The 17,500-nt window shown below is 54.2% G+C and overlaps 5 protein-coding genes across 5 annotated transcripts in view; 3 read left to right on the top strand and 2 right to left on the bottom strand.

The window, feature by feature from the left end:
- Window positions 1–239: 239 nt before the first annotated feature.
- Window positions 240–5,420, top strand: PTSG_03427 (uncharacterized protein; the record flags this gene model as incomplete). Its single annotated transcript, XM_004995956.1, has 16 exons — window positions 240–367; window positions 823–843; window positions 1,025–1,172; window positions 1,508–1,686; window positions 1,829–1,890; window positions 2,169–2,233; window positions 2,389–2,442; window positions 2,683–2,775; window positions 2,967–3,237; window positions 3,486–3,592; window positions 3,813–3,860; window positions 4,046–4,129; window positions 4,362–4,415; window positions 4,607–4,692; window positions 4,974–5,112; window positions 5,325–5,420. Exons 2-16 carry the CDS (start codon window positions 836–838, stop codon window positions 5,418–5,420), a joined length of 1,494 nt encoding a protein of 497 aa, XP_004996013.1. The 5' UTR covers window positions 240–367; window positions 823–835.
- Window positions 5,421–6,013: 593 nt separating this feature from the next.
- On the bottom strand, window positions 6,014–7,070 carry PTSG_03426 (uncharacterized protein; the record flags this gene model as incomplete). Its single annotated transcript, XM_004995955.1, has 2 exons — window positions 6,014–6,294; window positions 6,638–7,070. 2 exons carry the CDS (start codon window positions 7,068–7,070, stop codon window positions 6,014–6,016), a joined length of 714 nt encoding a protein of 237 aa, XP_004996012.1.
- A 195-nt stretch (window positions 7,071–7,265) lies between these two features.
- On the top strand, window positions 7,266–10,694 carry PTSG_03425 (uncharacterized protein). Its single transcript, XM_004995954.1, has 5 exons — window positions 7,266–7,735; window positions 8,188–8,418; window positions 8,791–8,997; window positions 9,471–9,646; window positions 9,916–10,694. Exons 1-5 carry the CDS (start codon window positions 7,530–7,532, stop codon window positions 10,443–10,445), a joined length of 1,350 nt encoding a protein of 449 aa, XP_004996011.1. The 5' UTR covers window positions 7,266–7,529; the 3' UTR covers window positions 10,446–10,694.
- A 994-nt stretch (window positions 10,695–11,688) lies between these two features.
- On the top strand, window positions 11,689–15,166 carry PTSG_03424 (uncharacterized protein; the record flags this gene model as incomplete). The annotated part of the gene is made up of 7 exons (XM_004995953.1): window positions 11,689–11,801; window positions 12,151–12,583; window positions 12,833–12,983; window positions 13,287–14,264; window positions 14,443–14,548; window positions 14,795–14,917; window positions 15,148–15,166. 7 exons carry the CDS (start codon window positions 11,689–11,691, stop codon window positions 15,164–15,166), a joined length of 1,923 nt encoding a protein of 640 aa, XP_004996010.1.
- A 638-nt stretch (window positions 15,167–15,804) lies between these two features.
- PTSG_03423 (signal peptidase complex catalytic subunit SEC11C) overlaps window positions 15,805–17,500 on the bottom strand; it is a gene marked incomplete at both ends in the record, with an annotated part of 2,179 nt that continues 483 nt past the window's right edge. Inside the window, 6 exons of the mRNA XM_004995952.1 lie at window positions 15,805–15,855; window positions 16,084–16,141; window positions 16,354–16,400; window positions 16,560–16,632; window positions 16,930–16,982; window positions 17,197–17,293. Coding sequence (XP_004996009.1) covers window positions 15,805–15,855; window positions 16,084–16,141; window positions 16,354–16,400; window positions 16,560–16,632; window positions 16,930–16,982; window positions 17,197–17,293 — 379 coding nt within the window. The remainder of the gene's footprint in view (window positions 15,856–16,083; window positions 16,142–16,353; window positions 16,401–16,559; window positions 16,633–16,929; window positions 16,983–17,196; window positions 17,294–17,500) is intronic.

Below are 17,500 nucleotides of genomic sequence, written 5' to 3'. Positions count from 1 at the left end.
TTCTTGTGAGTGTGTGCGCAGCCACTTGCGGATATTTCACTCAACACCACCACCACCACCACCAACAACAACAACAACAACAACAACAACAACAACAACAACAACAACAACAACAACAATCTGCTTGTGTGCGGAATGTTGCGAGGCAAGCGCGCTGCCTGGCACCGCTGCGGTGGGCTCATGACTCGCCCGCGGCCGTTGTAGATAATTAGACGGTATCATAAATGATTATCTAAAATTGAAATTTGAATCTGCCGGGGAAAAAAGGACTCCACCACAGCACGGACTCCACGTTCAGCACCGGGCAGAACCACCGACCCTCACCTCTCTGCTGTGCATCGTCCGAGAGCACCACTGGCACCAGCAGGTACGGCAACATTCCAAGAGGTGACAGAGTACCTCAACGGCCGTTTCCACTTGCCTGTTGCTCCCCCCTTATGTCTACTGCTTTCCAGCACCCCACAGCCCCGGCTTCACGTTCAGTTTCGCCCAGACCTGACACTCAGTGTGCCGTTCGAAAACAGCCCAAACTGACCGAAACTAACGAACTGGCGTTGACGCTCATACAAGCGCACATCACAACAACACAGCAGCCGCTTCACCTTCGTGTGTGCGCGTGTACGTCCTTCTCTTCCTCCTCCTCCGCGTCCTTCCTTTTCTTTACCCAGACCTCCAATACCGACCCCTCACCTTTACGCTCACACACACACACGTACCGTATCTATTCGTTGTCACACTGAACGCACCGCACCGTGACGCGTGAACCCACGCATCGCAATCCCAAACACAACGCGACGCCGCCATGGACGCCTCTCTCCTCAGACAACCACACATCATGCCCAGGTACAGATTTTGGTTCAACGTGCAGTGGGCGCACACGAGCTGTGGGCAATACATCAGTGCATCGTGTGTGCTTGCGAATGCCACGATGCGTTGCCACACCAGCTGATGCTTTTGTGTGTGTGTGTGTGTGTGTGTGTGTGTGTGTGTGTGTGTGTGTGTGTGTGTGTGTGTGTGTGTGCAGGGACGCGCTGGACTCCTCCGGCGCCTTCAGTGGAAGTTTTCTCTCCTTGTCTGGCCAAGACAAGCAAGTGCTGCAAGCCTACGATTCAGAGCTTCAGAACCTGCGCAGCAAGCTGCAATTGGAAACGAAACACAGACATCAGCTCGCTGTAAGTTCATCACCCAGCTGTTACAGCATGGCGACATCATTTGTGCGTGTGCGTGGAGGTGTTTTTGTACGTGTGTGTACGCGTGTTTAACAGTGTGTATGTGTACGTGTCTGTGTGTGTCCGTGTGTGTCTGCCTACCCGCCTACATGCGTGTGTGCCTGCCTGCCAACCTGCCCGCGTTTGGTCTTCTTTGCGCGGGCGCACACGGATGAGGTTTACTGGTAGCCCTCACCAGCACCACCATGAACATGACATCCACTCATTACTGTATCACACAAAAACCGTACTCCCCCGTCACACCACCATCACACGCATGCGCACGCATGCAAACACAGGAGCGATGTGATCAGCTAGAGACCATGCTCATCAGTCAGCAAGAGAACATCATGCGGCTGGAGCGTTGTCTGCATCTTGTGCAGTCGCAGCTCGAGCACCAACATGGCAAACACCAACAGCAGCAACAGCCGCAGCCATCACACAACAAGGCCTCACAGAAGAACCAACAGCCTGCCTCGTACGTTGCACAGTCCCTTGTGCTTGTTGCGTTCTTGTTGCTGTATGTGCACTGGGTGCAGATATAAACTGCCTTGTGTGCCCCTGACTGGCCTGTCTCGCTCACTTTGCCCACTCACTTGCTTCTGTTGTTGCACCTGCAGACAATCAAACGGCCAGGCAACCACCATTGAGCTAACCCTATCGAAACTCAACAACAGCTTCGGTGCGTACACTTGCTCTGTGCGTGTGTGTATGTGTGTGTGCGCGCGCGTGTGTGTGTGTGTTCGAGTGAGTCTGGCTGTGAGTCTGTGTATTGTGTGTGTGTGTGTGTGTCTGGCTGTGAGTCTGTGTATTGTGTGTGAGTTGCTGTTCATTTGGTCCCACCCACTGGCGTGCGCGTTCCCCTTGCGTCATCTTCATCACCAATGCCCATCTTGCTCACACAACACACACCCACACATCAACCGCACTCTCCCCTCTCCGTGCCTTGTTGATGTGCAGGCCTCACGCTTGCTGGCGGGCGGAAGTCGCCTGTGCGTTGGCTGTATGTGCACAGCGTTCATAAGGTAGAAATCACATGGTGTAATGGCTGGTGTGCACATGTGCGTTGTGCAACAAACACGCACGTACATACACATGCACTTGAGCGGTCACGAATATACTGCTCACCAGTGCGTTCCTTGACACCGACACCAACATCCCTTTGTGTGTTCGTTCGCAGGACGGCTTTGCAGCGAAGGAGGGCAGCATTCGCGCCGGTGACCGTGTGCTCGAGGTGCGTCATGGCTGTCCATCACCGCTGTGTGTGTGTGTATTGTGTGTGTGTGTGTGTATTGTGTGTGTGTGTGTGTGTGTGTGTGTGCTCTGTGCATCTGTGCATCTGTGTAGGTGGGTGGGTGGGTGTTTCTGCAAGCATTGAACATTGCCCTTTTTGTCCACGTACACTTCCATTGGCACGAGTGAAACAACTTACTCACTCCCTACTGCTTGCCCCCAACTGCAACACGATCATCAGATTAATGGCATTACGACGGAGGAAATGACAAAAACAGAGGCAGAGGAACACATGTACAGAATGGACAGAGCGCGGCTGAAGCTCAGCAGGTCTGTTGCACCCTGACATGTCCGGCAGCAGTGCAGCCAGCAGCACATGCACACGCGGGCACACGCTGACACACACACACACACGTGCGCGCAATTTTACGCACTCACTGACACATACACTTACACTTGTGCACGAGCTCATGCCCTCACTGACACTCACGCGCACAACACTCCTCGCATTCAACCACTAGGGAGCCTGGGTTTGTGCTGTCACTGAAGCACCAAGGCGTGAGCCTGGACAAGGCACCACGGGATGAGCTGAAGGTTCTGGCCACTTCCACATCGCACTCACCCATGGACGCCAACGACTTTGATGCACACGCGAACGGGCGCAGCACGCGTGTCGGTGCACTTGCATCGCTGAGCGTGAACACCATCCACACGCGCGACACAACAAAAGCTGGCGCGCGCCTACACCAGAAGGCGAAACCGCTCGCCTCCCCGCCGAAGCGCCGCGTCACATTTGGTGAGCGCACACGCGAACCCTATCATGCTGCTGCTGGTGGTGCTGGTGCGCGTTCCTTTGGTAGCTGCTTATCTGCTCTCGCGTGTCTCGCGCGCGCGGGCAAGACGAGATGATTGTTCGATTTTTGGATGCTTGTGAGTTGACCTACGCATGTACATGTCTGGGGACATTCTTGCCATGTTCAACAGCGCTGACATCATCTACATTTTGTTTTGCTGTCGTTGTTGTTGCTTGTTCCCTAACACCAGCCACCAGCGCGCGAAGCAAGATCTTCGAGGAGGGTGACAGCAAGCTGCCTGATGACAGCTTCTGTGTTCCACTTCAGCCTGCAGACATCACACCAGCATCGCCAGGGGTGCGTTTGTGTTTGATTCGAGATGCACTGCCTGTTCTGACGACTGATACATGACAACATTTAAGTCCCATACACAACTAAAGAAAAAAACAAACACACGCATTTGCACAACCGCACGTGCGCGCTCTTCTCACTGTGCCACATATACATGTATGTGTTTTTGTTTTGTTTTTTTGTGTGTGTGTGTGTGTCTGTGTGTGTGTGTGTGTGTTGGCTGCAGATTCGTGTGGCTCAGCTGGATGACCTGTCGTCGTCATTCAACTCACAGGTGAGCTTACATGCGTGCGCTGTCTTGTCCGTATCCAATGTGCCAGTCCCAAACACACACGCACACGCACACGCACGCATACGTACACACACATGCCCACCCGCACACGCCGCTGATGATTACGTGTGTGCTTGACGATGGCGCCACTGACACTGCCTTGCCCGCGTGCGTGACTCCATCTGTAGGCGTCAGCGGATACGGATGAGGAGCCCGATGAGTCGTTTGAAACAGAATCAGATCTCCCAGATGACATGCAGCCCCTCTTTGAGGTGTGACAGCCTGTGTTCACGCTGCGTGAGCGGTAACATGTGTTTGTGATTGTGTGTACGTGTATGATTGTGTGTGTGTGTGTGTGATTGTGTGTGTGTGTGATTGTTGTGTACATGTGCGCGTTTGTGAGAGCATAGTGTGCATGTGTGTATGTGCTAAAATTGTCGACTCACAGTTCTCCGTCCAACCATTTCCGCCCCCTCACGTGTTGATGCTGTGATGCATGAGCAGGAGTGCAAGCAATCTTGTCCAGGATTTGCTGTCAAGTGCATCCGCCTGGAAAAGGTGTGCGCGCTGACGAGATGTGTGCTGCTCGGAGCCGTTGTTGATATTCTGTTTTGTCCTCACGCTCTCTACTTTCTTCACTGTCTTCACGCTCACACTTTGGCATCAATGTTGTACATTGCCGTTTGCGTTTCTTCAAACAGCTCGCACATGAGAACACTCTGGGCATCTCAATCTGTGCGCGTGTGCAGTCCAACAGCAACAGCAGCGGCAACAACGCCAACAGCAGCAACAGCAGCACTAGTAGCAACAACAACTCCCTCAACGACTCTGACAAGTAAGTGTGTGTGTGTGAGTGTGTATGTGTGTGTGTCTGTGTGTTAGAGTGTATGTGTGTGTATGAGAGAGAGGGTGTGTGTCTGTGTGTGTGTGTGTGTATGTGTGTGTATGAGAGAGTGTGTGTGTACGAAGTCTCCTATTTTCCTGTCTGCTGTGACTGTGGATAGGTGGGTGTCGCGCTGTGATGCATCCCCATTCTTTTCACCTGCACACATCTTCCAATGCCACCGTCATCTCACACGGCTCCACCAACACCGCCACCTCTTCTTGCTGCGTTAGTGCCGACATTGGTCCGTACATTGTCTCCGTGCGTCCCGGTGGTGCTGCTGCTCGCTCCAACAAGATCAAGTTGGAAGACCAGCTCCTTGCTGTTGACGGCGTGGACGTCCGGTACATGGACACGCGCGATGTCATCACGGTGAGATTTGCTTGCATCATTCACTCGCACCTTGATACGCTTGCTTCCAACCTGGCTTTGTTCTTTGCCACGTTTACGCGCACAGCGTGCTGTAACGCACACGTGCACAAGCGCACACGCACATGTGAGAGTTTACGAGTGTGTGACCATGCTTCATGTTCTCACCGCTGTGATTGTCTTCCTTTGCACACCTCGTTGTTGACCAATGACAGTATCTGCAAGAGACCAAGGCCGTTGTGCACTTGATTGTGGCGCGCAAGAAGAGTCGCAAGCACGCTAATGGCTCCAGCCCACAGACAATGCTCTAACCGAGCCGTGTGTTTGTCTTGTGTGTGAGAGAGAGAGAGAGTGTGTGTGTGTGTGTGTGTGTGTGTGTGTGTGTGTGTGTGTTTACAGTTGTGTGACGGGCTGTTGTGTTGGTGGCCCCTGTTCACAGTGTTTTGCTCTACTGTTCTCTACCTACTATCGCATCGCAGTGTCATTCGCAACATGAACCCAGGCTGTGCTTGTTGTTGTTGTTGTTGTTGTTGTTGTTGTTGTTGTTGTTGTTGTTGTTGTTGTTGTTGTTGTTGTTGTTGTTGTTGCTGTACTTGTGTGTGTGTGTGTGTGTGTACGTGTGTGTGTTATAACTGGGTGGTGTTGCTACATGGCATGCGATGATATTAGCTTCCTGAAGTTTACTCTTCTCTATTGCTTGCTAGTGTAAGCATGTACACTTTGATTCCATAAAGCAAGTCAAACCAGCATCAGCCCAATTCTGTGTGCATGGATATGTGTGTGTGTGTGTGTGTGTGTGTTGTCCCTCCCAAGCATTGCACGAAGCAAGACCAAGTGCGAAGGAGTGCGACAGCAGCATTCCAAAAGTAGTGTGTCAGCAGCAACCGTGCGAACGAGGCTTGCGCTATGCAGTGATGAAGGTGTGGTAGATGAAGAGCGTGGAGAGGAACACGGTGATGTTGTCGAGTTTTGAGGGCGAGAGCGCTTCAACAAGAGCAGCGGCTGTCGATACCACGCCCAGCTGCGCTGTCGTCGGCAGCGGATGCATTGACGGTAGCACAAGCCCCATGGTGTGCAGCATCAGCCACGACGCTGGGAAACTGGACACAAGGAAAGCAACGGAGCCAAGGATGGTCTTTGGATTTCCGACAGGCAGCGGCCACCTCGTCTTGCCGTATCGAGCACCTGCAAACATCACGCGAATGCGGGAAGGAAGTCCATGACGTGAGGAGCATGAAGTCAAACCACACACGCCACCAAGACACAAGAGAGAAGTGTGGGTGCCAAAGCATGAACGCCGCATCAAACAGCGTGACTGCAGTCAACACTTGTCTTTATCTTGGTTCCACAAGTTCAGAGCTTCCTCGGGTTCCCTTCCTCACACATACACACACTGACACACAAGCACACACAAGCACACGCACACACAAGCACACAAGCACACCCACACCCACACACACCCACACCCACACACACTCACACACAAGCACACACACACACAAGCACGCTCCCTCTATCTCTATTATACCTAGGATGGCTGCCATGACGTCGCCCACACAGAGGTTCATGAGACAGACCACAGCAAGTGGGGATTGAAAGTACAGCGCGGTGGCGGTGGTGAAGATGATGCCATACTGCACTGGCCCATACAGGATTTCTGTGCGATCGCCATGGCGACATAGCATGCGGACGGTAAAATCGTCATTGAGGATCCCAAAACCAATGAGTGCAAACTTGAGGGTGACGAGCAGCGGCACGCTTGCGGCCAGCAGCGCCTCTTGTGTTGTTGGAGTGGCCGAGAAGAGAGGCCAGCAGCCCATGAACACGGGACCCATCAACGCGTGTGTCAGACGACGTGCCGTCACACTGGACACAACCTGATGCCCAGCCAGCGCGCGCAGCCCTTGCTCCAATGCCAAACATACCGCTCCCGTCACAGCATACGATACCAACACGTGCATTGTTTCTGATCGTCCGCGTGCGTGGTTCGGGGTCGAGTGAGGGCAAGGTTGCGGTCGTGCTGTTGTGTTGCTGTCTGTTGTGCTGCTTGTTGTGCTGCGACTTCTTTGTTTGTCAGCTGTTGTTGGCGGAGGACAGCGGTGGCAAGTGTTTGCCATTAGTGAATGATTTGCAACAATAATCTGCAAACAAGCAACGCATTCATTCGCCAGCGGAAGATTGTTCGCGGACCCACCTTATCTAAGTCAACCCTCTTCTCATCCCCCTCACCCATATGCTCCCTCTGTCATTGATTTGATTGATTGTTTCCATTCAATGCACACACACACACATACACACACATACACACACACACATACACGCACACATACACACACACATACACACACACACGGTGACCGTGCTTCCCCACCCGCGCATTTCGAGGGACCCATTCAAATCGACCTGCTCACTTGCCGCTGATGGATGAGAACTACATTCGACTCCAAGATGTGGCCAAGCGGAGGCAGAAGGTGTACGAGCCCATAGAAACGGCCGACGACCAGAGACACACAAGCAACAGCAGCCGCAGCACCGCCAGTGCTGGCGGTGGCCGTGGTGGACCGCCAGCTGGCGCCACTGCGCGTGTTGCTGCCCAGACACAGGACACGGCACCTGCTCCTGCACCGTGAGTTTTGGGCATGCATTCATGTGTCTCGTCATTATTTCATGTCTTGCACTCCCTGCCTCCATTCACGCTCGCTCGCTGTCCGCCATTGATTGCCATCACTTTACCTTTGTCCCACAACACCATGAGCATTGTTGGTGGTCACGCTGAGAGTTGCATGCTGCACGCGGTGGTGATTGTTTGTTGTTTTGGGGGCGGCAACTCTTGTTTTGCCAACCCACCACACGACGATTGTTACTGTCCCCACATCTGTCTCGTGAACTGTGTACGCAAGGGCCCATTCTTCAACATCCTTCCACCCAACGCACTCTCCCTTTTGTTTTGCTCACATATCAACATTTTCACACATCGACATACATCGACGCACGCACACATCAACACACACGCACACATCAACACGCGCACGTACACATCGGGATGCCCCCACACCTGTTCTTCTCCTATGCTTGCAGCAGGGCTTTCCTGCCCACTGTCACACCAAGCACACAGGGTGACGATGAAGGCGAGTATGATCCCACGGGAACAACGAAGACAGTCACATCGGTGCAGAGCCTTGGCGACCTGACACACCACTACACCAACATGGGCGCACTTGGCTGTGTCATCATCAAGGGCGTGCATGGCTACTGCAGCTTTCTCAACGGTATTTATCGCCGCGTGGAGGACATCACCTACGAAGACAGGTATGTGTGTGCATGTGTGGCTGTGTATGTGTGTGTGTGCCTCTGTGCGTGTGTGTGTGCCTCTGTGTATGTGTGTCTGTGCGTGTGCCTCTGTGTATGTGTGTCTGTGCGTGTGCATCTGTGTATGTGTGTGTGTGCGTGTGCATCTGTGTATGTATGTGTGTGCGTGTCGCTGTCTCTGTTTATTCGCAGGTACATGCGTTTTTGTTTTCATCAATGTCCGTGCTTGTCTGCGTTGCGTCCTGCTTTCGCGTGCCCCCCCCCCGTTCCCTTGCTTTCTGTCACTTGATATCTGCATGATTGCTTTCCACCCATTGTCAACGCTCACAGCTTAGCCACAATCTCACCTTGCACTGCTGCGCACATGTCAAGACACGTGTATCGGCTGGACACCATGGTCCCGCATGGAAACTCCGTGGCTGCGGGCAAGTTCCTGTACATGTACTTCAAGGCCGGCCAGCGCGCGTGGGCGATTGGCTTGCGGCTCGGCTCGTCTGGGGTGCTTGCGTATCGCAAGGTGACGGGCTTGGACCCTGTCACGGGCTCTGGCCCGTGGATGGTCACAGATCCCCAGGGAAAGTGAGTTTGCGCCGTCTGTGTGTCTGTGTGTGTCTGTGTGTGTCTGTGTGTGTGTGTGTGTGCGGAGGGGGAGGGGAAGTGTGTGTGCCTGTTTGTCTATGTGTGTGTGTGTGTGTGTGTCTGTGTGTCTGTGTGTCTGTGTGTGTCTGTGTCTGTGTGTGTCTGTGTGTCTGTGTCTGTCTGTCTGTCTGTCTGTCTGTCTGTCTATCTGTCTGTTGGCTCAAACTTTGCCGTGTTCTTTTGGTTTGGTTGGTGTGGTTTGCTGGTCGTGTGCCTGCTTCCCGTCTCTTCTGCTTGCTTGAGCTCGCGTACCTCCTGTGTACCTCCTGTGTACGTGCTTCATCCATGTACACACACGCTCACGCTCACGCTCGCACACACACGCACACGCACGCACACACACACACACACACACACACACACACACACGCACACACACACACACATGCACACACCCTCTCGTGTCGCGACAGCTTCTTTGAGGAGCCGTCACTGCGGGCGCGAATGGCGGGTGGATATACGGTCCCGTACACCGAGGACACGCGATTGCTGGAGCGCAGCAGCTTCCCCGGCGCACTCCCATACGGATTCACCCGCCCAAAGGCAGAGGCCCTCTTGCTGCAGCACTTTGCCCAACACAGACAAGGAGGTGTGTGCGTATTTGTGTGTGTCTGTGCGTGTCTGTGTCTGTGTATGTGCGTTTCTGTGTCTGTCAGTCTGTGTGTGTGCGTACTTGCGTGCGTGCGTGTGTGTGTGTGCGTACTTGCGTGTGTGTGTGTGTGTGTGTGTCTGTGTGTGTCTGTGTGTGTATGTATTTGTGTATGTATTTGTGTATGTATGTGTGTGTGTGTGCCTCCCTCTGCTCCACCCCCCCCCCTCCTCACGCACCACTGCCACCCACCACGCCTTGTCTTGCAGGGGTGTATGTGCTGCGACGGAGCACGTCTGTAGCGGATGCGTGCATCCTGTCCATCCTCGACGCCCAGGGCCGCTGCCACCACCTGCAGATTGATGCGTCCAAGGACGGCTGCCACGTGTGCGGAACAAGCATCCAGCGCGGATCAATGGCAGAGGTGTTGGAAACGCTCACAACGCGCCAGCTTGCGCTTGTCAACGGAACGCGGCTGCCACGGCTGACGAGCAACCTGTTGGACGACCGGGCGTTTCGGGAGCTGGTGCGGCACACGTCCAGCAGCAGCGCCAGCCGCTCCACCACGCTCAGCCGCAGCAACACGATGGGCGGGAGCACCAGCAGCAAAGGGTCGGCGAGCACCAGCAGTCGGCCCAGCCGCACGGGGAGCCTACAACACAGATCTGGGCTGGCGAAGCAGCGCGTGTACAGCGTTCCAAAGGGCATGGCACTCGGTGCCAAGTCGTCTCTTGCGACGTCTTCCTCCACGGCCTCATCGCTCCAGCACGACATGAGCCCGCAGCCAGACACCCAGTAACATGTAGTACGCTCCGCTGTGCTGTGCTATTGTGTGATATCCTGTGATTTGATGTACTGTGCTGGGAGGCGCTCGTGGTGTGCTTCTTCTGCCTTCTTCTTCTCTTTCCCCTCTCCTTTGCTTGTTCTATGGTATTTCCTGCTCTGTTACCTCCGACATGTTACTCTTATTTGGCGCACCGCCCTTCAGTCCACACACACACACACCTATGCACGTTGGTGACATTTAACAAACACCTAAACAAACGCGTGATGTGACAATGTGAGACACGATGGGCAGACGACAACAACAACAACAACAACAACAACAACAACAACAACAACAACAACAACATCATCATCATCATCATCATCATCATCATCATCATCATCATCATCATCATCATCGCAACAACAACAACAACAACAACAACAACAACAACAACGACAACCAGTGACACAACACAAGTAGGAAAAATGTTGACATGAAAGTCAATTTTCTCATGATACAACCGTGCCACTGTGTGCAAAGCACGAAGCAATAAGGACAGTTGGGTGGACGAGGGGGAACGGAGGTGGTTGCGTGACAATGGCGGCTGCCTCGAAGCAAGGGAAGCACAGTTGGCTGGCAAAGGAGCACGTCTCCAACCAGGGGGCAGAGCACAGCAGTAATCGCAGCCGGGAAACTGCCACCCAACAGCGCGAATTGACGGGCGAGGGCGCTGATGGGTAGGCGGTCGTCACACCGTCACTGCACACATGCATGGGTTGGCCCGCAAACAGTGCACACGACCGTTGCAAACCCCGCAGAAGAATTGGTTGTGCCGTCGTCGTCGTTTGGTTGGTGTGGCTGAAGCTGGGCCGTGTGTTGTGTGTTGGGTGTTGTGCATTGTGTGTTGTTGTTGTTGTTCTTGCTTGTGGCGCGCTCCATCTGAAAGCAAAGGCTCAGCAAGCACAGCACACCTCCAGCAAACAACACACCACCAGCATACGCAACATCGCAAGAGCAAACTCACCAAACACCAATCACAACAACAACACGAACAACCACCAACTACACCAACACCCCAAAGGAGGAAGGTCTCGTTCCGTGCAACGAAACAGGGTCGCGACTGGAGTCGGGACCACGCCAACGGCTGGCTTCGTTGCTTTGCCGCCCCCCTCGCTGTGCCATTTTACACTCACGTCCCCTGAGAGGAACCACGCCAAGCCTCGTTTGCGAGCTCGCTTGCTGTTCGCGATCGCGTAACTGATCAGCACCCAATATGGCTTTCCGCCCACTCGACGTCTTCCTTGCCACGGCTGCAGCAAAGCCGTACCCTTCCAGCGTCGCCTCCAAGCCACAGCCACAGCCCAAATCATCCGCTCCCGTCTTCAGGTGTGTGTATGTATGTATGTATGTATGTATGTATGTATGTATGTATGTATGTATGTATGTATGTATGTGTGTGTATGTATGTATGTGTGTATGCATGTGTGTATGTGTGTGTGGATGCTTCTGTTTCTCTCTGTACCTCTTTCTGTGCATCAATCTAGGTCCTTCCCCTCTCTCTCTCTCTCTCTCTCTCTCTCTCTCTCTCTCTCTCTCTCTCTCTCTCTCTCTCTCTCTCTCTCTCTCTCTCTCTCTCTCTCTCTTCACTTCTCCTTATTCCCTTCCGTACGTCACCTCATCTCTCATGACCTCACTTTTGCGCCACATCCAACCCCTTCCCCCGCGGTTTTCACAGCCATCCGCCACCACCATACCCTGGGCCAGCGTCACAGCGCAAGAGCGACGTGTTTTCCTCTGCAGCAGCCCTAGTTCGCGCGGCCACACCGGAGCTGGAACCCGCGTTTGACATGTCTGACCACGAGGACGCAGGCATGAAGCACGCTGCCGCAACCAGCAGTGCGTACCCGCTCAACGCCAACGACAGCGGCATCTGTGTGCACCACGTCAAGGATTGCGATCCGTCGCATGTGGACTCGCACAAGACGTGTTCGTCTTCATCGGCGTCGTCGCCTTGCTCAGACAGTGACACGCAGGACATGGGTTCGCCAACACCACCGCGCACCAAACGCACGCCCTTTGAGGCAGATGTGGAAGCCCTCAGTGACATGCTCCTCCACCTGCAATCGTCACCGCCACGCAGCACCGTCCCAGAGACTCCGCGCAGCGAGGTGCGTGCTATATCTGCGCGAACACATGATAAGCATCATGCCAAAAGGCGGAGGAATGCGCGCGCGAGTGTGTGTGTGTGTGTGCGCGCGCGCGCGTTTGTTCGTTTGTTTGTTCGTTTGTTTGTTCGTTTGTTTGTTCGAGTGTGTGTGTGTATGTGGTGCGCCTTTGTTGGCGACTTGAATGTCCATCACCATTCACTCCTCAACCACCCATCCCTGCCGCTCCATTGTCCAATTTGCCATTCTCAGATTGACGAAGAAGAGGAGGCGGACATGGAGCTGTACGCCACGCTGCTGGATGTGCAGAGCTCACAACTCGTTCGGCGCATGAACAACAGCAGCAGCAGCAGCATCGGTAGCAGCAGCAGCAACCATCACCACAACGACACGCCAGACCGACGTGAGGAAGTGCGCGCAGTGCAGTCAGCACAGCCACCATCAACGGCTGCCCAGCGGCAACAGCTTGCCAACCGCCCCCTGCCCTCCCCACCACAGCACCACCACCAACAACAACAACACCAACAGCAGCACCAACAGCAGCAGCACGGCCATCACTACGAACGACCCGCCTCTCGCTCGTCACCAGCTGCTCGCAACACGTGGCCAAAGCACGCGCGGCTGGTGCTGGCCCACGCGCATCAGCCCGTTGCTGACCCACCCTCATCACTGACACCGCCTTCCTCCGCCGCGTCCTTCTCGCCAGCGTCATCTCCCCTGGCATCCCCAGCACGTGCAAACCCGGCCACCTCCCCGTCCCGCGTTGCTCGCCGCACAGCTTCCCCGCACCACCACCACCATCACCACAAACCCGACGCTGGCAAGAGCACTGGCAGCATCAACAACGGCAACACCAACAGTCCATCACACCAGCAGCCAGCTGCCGCAAGCACAACAATGCCGCTGACAGTCCATGACAGCGCATACAACCACCACCACCACCACCACCATCAGCAAGTGCACCAGCACCAGCACCAGCAACATCATCATCGCCACCGCCACCGACGCCGCTCACCAAAAGGAAGCACAAGCAGTGGAGGAGGCGGCAGCAGCAGCAGCAGTGGAGACGATGGCACGGGACAGCGCGAGCGAGAGGCAAGGCGGCAGGCACACAAGAAGCTGAAGAAGGAAAAGCGCGCCAAGGAGAAGAGGAGGAGTAAAGCACACCACGACATGCTCACGATGCCGCTGCCCGCAGATCCCCGCGAGCAGCACATGGTGGAGATGACGGCGCGGCAGCAGCGAAACGCCCGCCACCAGTCCCGACTGTTCGTCAGCCCAACACCTCGCCATTCACCACACCACCACCACCGCCAGCACCATCGTCAAGACGCACGTGTGCATGGCGGTCGCAAGAGCGGCGGTGGCCGCGCACACAAGCACCTGTCTGTAAACACGCTGGTTGCGTCATGCGATCCTGGCCTGTGCCACCCCGTGATGCCTGTCACGCACCCAACAACGGTACACGTGATGCAACCGCGCGACCGCCGCCACTCTCACCCGACAGACAGCAGCGCAGCTCCTGTGATGATGACGAGGATGACAGCAGCACAACAGCCACCAACCGTGCGCGCTGTGACAGCTGTGCGGCCACCACACGCCACATCGTCGTCGTCGTCGTCATCGTCGCGGTATCACTCGTTCGTTGTGCTGGTCACGCCGACGTCCACCACCAACGCCCTCGGTACGCTGCTTATGCCGGTGCATGCGAATGGGGAGCGGGTGTTGTTGTTGTTGTTGTTGTTGTTGTTGTTGTCATTGGCAAGTGTGTCAGCTTGTGTCTCTCAGTGTGCTACATCGCACCTCACCTACCACATTGTCGCTGTGGCGTCCCTCAATGGGTGGGTTGATGTGACTGGCAGGCCTGAATGGCACCTTCATCGCCCAATGCCGCGAACACAACCTCGTGCTCCTCACACCGCACTCCCACAACCTCGTCTGGGAGGTCAAGTACAACGAAATCAAGCGGTGAGGAACATGCCTTGTCATGTGTGTGTGTGTGTCTGTGTCTGTGTTTCTGTGTGCTTCTGTGTTCCTGTGTGTGTGTGTGTGTGTCTGCGTCTGTGTGTGTCTGTGTTTCTATGTGCTTGTGTGAGTGTGCGTGTGTGTGTGAGTGTGTGAGAGAGATCGGCAGATGCTGATGCGAAGGTCTCGCTGCCACAATGACATGTGTCCATGCGCCACACACACTCTCACACATTCACACATCCACAGGTTCAGTGTCGAGCGAACGCTGCACACGCTCTCCCTCGAGGTTGGCCGCGTGCACAAGTCGTATTTTGGTCTCTACTGCTTTAAGACACAGCAGTACGATGCTTTCTTCCAAACCCTTCACAGGTGCGTGTGTGTATGCCTGTTTGCGTGTGTGTATGTCTGTGTGCGTGTGGGTATGCGTGTCTGTCTGTCTGTCTGTCTGTCTGTCTGTGTTTGTATCAGTGCATGCACATGTGCTTGTGTTCATGTGTAGCCCTTGACAATCGCTCCTGGGCTTGGTTCAGCCCCCTCCCCTCTCTAGCACGTGTACACGCTCACTCACGCTGCTGTGATCATGGAATCGTCCATTTCAGGTTCATCGACGCCAAATGATGTGCTGCACCGTCATCTCCAGTCCACACCAACCCCCGCCCCTGTGTCTTGTGTGTGTGGGGGTGTGTGGGTGTGTGTGTGTGTGTGTGTGTGTGTGTGTGTGTGTGTGTGTGTGTGTGTGTGTGTGTGTGTGTGTGTGTGTGTGTGTGTGTGTGTGTGTAGCCTGCGGTTTTTTATCGTGTCTGGGTGCAGAACAAACATATTTGCGTTGCCGCCAACACCATCCATCCCCTCTGTCACGCGAATGACCCCTTTCCTCATCCCCAGCTGTTACCGTGTTTGTATCGTTTCGTTACCCATCAACCACAGTTCCGCCCTCCGTTCATTCAAGCATTCATTCGTTGGTTCATTTTCATTCATTTGTTGCGGTGTGACAGTAGCAGTACACACCAACAGAGCACAAACAACCAAACAAACAACACAGCAAGAGCAAAGAGAATTGGTCGATGGTGTGTGTGTGTGTGTGTGTGTGTGTGTGTGTGTGTGTGTGTGTGTGTGTGTGTGTGTGTGGAGGTACGCATGCTAGACCATGCTGGGTTGCCATATGAGGGTGCACGTGTGAGAGCAACAAGGCAATGAGGGCATTTGAGGGATGAAGAAGGGGGCGGGAGGTTGCACTTGGTGTGGTGTGGCAGCTCCTATTCTCTGTTCAGCAACATGTAAAGGCCAAGTACTCCCAACAGCACAAACTGCGACAGAGCAGGATATGAGAGAGGGGTTGAGAGAGAGCGCGCGCGTGTGTCTGTCTGTCTGTCTGTCTCTCTCTCTCACACACTCTCACTCTCACACACACACACACACTCTCTCTCTCTCTCTCTCTCACACACACACACACTCTCTCTCTCCGTCTGTAAGTGTGTGTTATATACGTCAACAAGAGCAAACACGACTGGTGTTGCTTCTGTTGCGGCTCTCACCTTGAGGAAAGGGAAGTCGTTCATGAGGATCGTGACAATGCCAACATATGGAATGAACCTGTCGTGCAAAGCGGGAACGTGACCACGTACCCAGGTATTCACACGTACACATACGTGAGCATCCACCAGGGAATTGTGCACATGCGCCACTTCTCATTCTCCCATCAGGTCGCTCATCGCTCAATGGCCCAACATCACCAACACCGCTAACAACACCACCAACACCGCTAACAACACCACCAACAACACCAACACCCATTCGTGGCTTACGCTCTCGCTCTGCCAACAACATCGTCGGGGTGAAGCCACAACTGGTCCTGCACACAAACGAACACAACACACATAGCACATGGCAAACGCACACATAACACGCACACGTGATTAGCACGGCGCTTGCTCAACAGCTGCCCACATGCGGTATTCGCATTCACAACATGCAGTCAAACAGTATCAGCGAGGCAATAGGCATGGCATACCTGTGCGTAGAGGCCCCTGTCGTCCACCCGGTTGTTGTCTCCCTTGGTCAAGAACTTCAAGTTGCCGTTGTGACTGTTCGGAGGGGGTGTCAAACCAAACACAATGCAGCATGCGTGAACACAAAGCGATTCAAGGCACAATGCTGTGCGACTGAGAGTATCGTGTCCACATTACACACTGTGCATCTGTGCATGCGTGTGTGCACGCACCAAACAATCAACTAAACCATCAACCAATCAACTCACCAACCAATCAACCAATCAACCAATCAAACAATCAAACAATCAACTAACCAACCAATCAAACAAGCTTCACTCTCACACATACACACGCACACGCACACACACACACAACAAATGTAATACTTACTCTTCATGCAGTTTCAGCACGCGATGTACAATGGGTATGTCTCGCCCTCGGACCTGCCACATGAGTCGATGCAAGGCAGGCAGATCGTGTGAGTGTGCCGTGTGTGCGTGTTTGGGTATGAGCGTGAAAGCTTCAGAAAAAATTGATGCGCGTGAACCCACCAATGTACATCGACGTACACCGATGTACACCGACAGATACCGACGTTCAACAACCCAATTCGTGCAGGTGCCAGCTGGCTGACGCAGCAGTGGATGTAGGTTTCACCTTAAAGACGAGGATTTCACCGACGCGGATGGGGTCTGACTTGTCGTTGGTGAGAAACAGCAGATCGCCACGTGTGAAAGCAGGCTCCATGCTTCCGCTGAACAGTAACGTGGCACAAAGCCGAGAGCAGACCAGACACAACAACACAAACGCAAGCAAGTAAGGTCGTACGTCACGTGAGAACAACACGGGAAGCAGAATGGCCGACGACTAAGCACGTAGAGTGGAACAAAGGGCAACGTGCCTGTCAGCACAAGAACATTCGCACAGTGAAGCCGTGCATGGTGTCCAGGTGTCCACTTAA

The sequence above is a fragment of the Salpingoeca rosetta genome, assembly GCF_000188695.1.
Source record: "Salpingoeca rosetta unplaced genomic scaffold supercont1.7, whole genome shotgun sequence".
NCBI lineage: Eukaryota > Choanoflagellata > Craspedida > Salpingoecidae > Salpingoeca > Salpingoeca rosetta.
Note: the sequence above shows the minus strand (reverse complement) of the source record. Positions and strands in the feature narration are given on the sequence as shown.

What these genes read in the sequence shown, in the direction of transcription:
- PTSG_03425 (XM_004995954.1), top strand. Translation starts at nt 7,530, where the DNA reads ATGGATGAGAACTACATTCGACTCCAAGATGTGGCCAAGCGGAGGCAG. An exon ending in ACGGCACCTGCTCCTGCACC is followed by an intron (nt 7,736 to 8,187) that starts GTGAGTTTTGGG and finishes CTATGCTTGCAG; the next exon opens with CAGGGCTTTCCTGCCCACTG. An exon ending in TGCCCAACACAGACAAGGAG is followed by an intron (nt 9,647 to 9,915) that starts GTGTGTGCGTAT and finishes CTTGTCTTGCAG; the next exon opens with GGGTGTATGTGCTGCGACGG.